This window comes from Miscanthus floridulus, chromosome 3, assembly GCF_019320115.1.
Source record: "Miscanthus floridulus cultivar M001 chromosome 3, ASM1932011v1, whole genome shotgun sequence".
NCBI classification, from domain to species: domain Eukaryota; kingdom Viridiplantae; phylum Streptophyta; class Magnoliopsida; order Poales; family Poaceae; genus Miscanthus; species Miscanthus floridulus.
The window spans coordinates 43,276,181-43,278,443 of record NC_089582.1 but is presented as its reverse complement, the minus strand read 5'-3'; the positions used below and the strand labels follow the sequence as shown (position 1 = coordinate 43,278,443).

Sequence of the window (2,263 nt, the reverse complement as noted above, 5' to 3'; positions counted from 1 at the left end):
TTATTTGGCAAAATAGCTTCATGCATGGGTGAGGGAAAGAAATGAGTGAGAGAGTTAGGATAAGCTATTTTTTTTTAACTTTATTCCAACTCATGTCTTTGTGAGAAGAGAAGAAAAACAACTTCTCCTAGGAAATTATTTTGGAAATAAATGTTTGGCAAAAAAAAAACAGAAGCCGTGAGCTATGCAAAATAGGCCCATGCTCTACTTCGTAGACCAAATAGGACAGTACAGCTAGGTTGATGTCTGTCTCTGCCGGGTGGGACCAGCGAAACGAGAAATTACTAGCCCAGCCCTGTGGGCAATGGGATGAATGGCTTCACCCAAGAATTACAAATTGATAGATATAGCTACTTAATTACTTGGAAGCTATCTAAATTAAGTACCGCCGCTGCCGGTGCCAGCCGGGTACGCACTCTGGCATTATTTCAGGAGAAAATTTTCTCTGTGGCCCTGAAAATAATGCTCATTTCCTATTTGATACTGAAACTGAAAATCTTTCCTATGTTCTCAACTTGAGTTTTTCTTTCCTATATGTAGCTAGAATGGTGGCATAGACTAGTACATATACGAAGCCACTGAGTCAAACAACTTGCACAATATGAAATTAAAATAGATTCAATGAAATCACACTGCCACAAAAACAGACCAAGAATGAAACTGGTGCAGATGCACATATATAAACAAAAAAGATAGTTACAGCTTTCTCATAAAGTGAAATTCGTTTTGCCAAAACACTACAAGGTACAAACTCAAAAAAAAAAAGGAAATTGCACAAACATACTTCCTGTTCTTCACGAACAATAGTTGCTAACACGAAAGAAATTAAAGACATACTATATGATACGATCATGCACATGGCATTATTTCTCCCCACATTGGTTAGGTTACTCCCCTAGTGCGAAAGCAGTGGCGTTGAAGCTGTCGGAGAGGCCGGTGCCGGTCTTAAAGGTGACGTTCTCCGGCGACGCCTCCGGAACATACACCTCCACCACACTTAGCCACAGCATCAGCTCCTTGGTCTTGACGCCGGTGATCTTCCGCAGCTTCCCCTTCTCGGCGAAGGCCGTCACCTCGGGCGCATACGACACGGTCTGCTTGATCTTCTTGAACGTGTGCTCCACCTTCTTCTTCCGCTGCACCAGCCACATGAACCCTGTGGCGCGGTTGTACCCGAACTCCTGGAGATTCTCCATGGGAAGGAGACCCTTGGGGAGGCCCAGCTCTTCCAGCAGCTCCACAGACTTCTTCCTGCACATGGCGTCGTCTCCGCTGACGACCTCTGCGCCGGAGCGGTGGCTCTCAATTTGGGACGCCATTGGAGCTAGATTTGCAAGCAAATGGTGGTTCTAATATGAGAATGTGTTGTAAGCAGGTGAATTGAGCTTGTTGTGATGAACTGATGAAACATGAGGCGATGGAGGAAGCTTTATATAGAGCTCTCAAGGCCCGTTGTTAAGTGTTAATAGTCTGAGGACTGACCAGAATTCAGAGGCAACTCGTGACCCTCGCAGGCAGGCTAGCCATATCTGACTTTTGTGACCAGCAAGCATATTCTGACGCACAGATTCACTGACCTAGTCAAGAGATGACCAGGCAACCAGCTAGAAACACAAAGTCTCATCAGTTAGAACGTCACGGTAGTACCAAAACAGTTAGCACACCACGGCCACATTCAACAATCCAAAAACTGGGCAGCCGCAGCTGACTGACCCGCCTTGGGTCTTATTTATGAATCTGAAACCAAGTACGAACAAAATTGCTGGATTTTCAGTGATGTGTCATATGGATATATAACTTGTAAGCTTCAGTTGGCATGTTAATTACGTCAGCCAATTTTTATACTGCATCATTCATTGCCCCCTTCCTCCCAAATCCAAAAATATAAGCCATGATTTGACTTGGTACTGTTTTAAGACCACACTTTGACTGCTCTCTCCATCCCAATCCCAAAATACAAAATACGATTTGATTTGTGCAATCTTTGAATGCACAATTTGATCGTTAATTTCTTGTATTATATAGCATTAGTGGCAATAAAAGCTTGATTATTAAAAAACATTTCTAAATACAAATCCAATGCCACTATTTTTGTGGTACATTTTTTATGCTGATAAACTAAATGTTGGTGAAAGAATTATGAAGTTTGAATATTAGAATACATGTGCGCCTTATATTTTTACACGAGGATCAGAAGTATATTCGCTTATATTTGTGGCAACAAAAGTTTGATTATAATAATATCCCATGTTGAAGGGCATAT

At 42.2% G+C, this 2,263-nt stretch overlaps 1 protein-coding gene across 1 annotated transcript; it reads right to left on the bottom strand.

Moving 5' to 3' along the window:
• Positions 1 to 655: 655 nt before the first annotated feature.
• LOC136545578 (uncharacterized) lies at positions 656 to 1,364 on the bottom strand. The gene has a single exon (XM_066537584.1). It carries the CDS (start codon positions 1,317 to 1,319, stop codon positions 888 to 890), a length of 432 nt encoding a protein of 143 aa, XP_066393681.1. The 5' UTR covers positions 1,320 to 1,364; the 3' UTR covers positions 656 to 887.
• Between the last annotated feature and the right edge of the window lie 899 nt (positions 1,365 to 2,263).

Bases quoted from the DNA above. Each gene is read 5' to 3' on its own strand.
- LOC136545578 (XM_066537584.1), bottom strand. From the start codon at position 1,319: ATGGCGTCCCAAATTGAGAGCCACCGCTCCGGCGCAGAGGTCGTCAGC.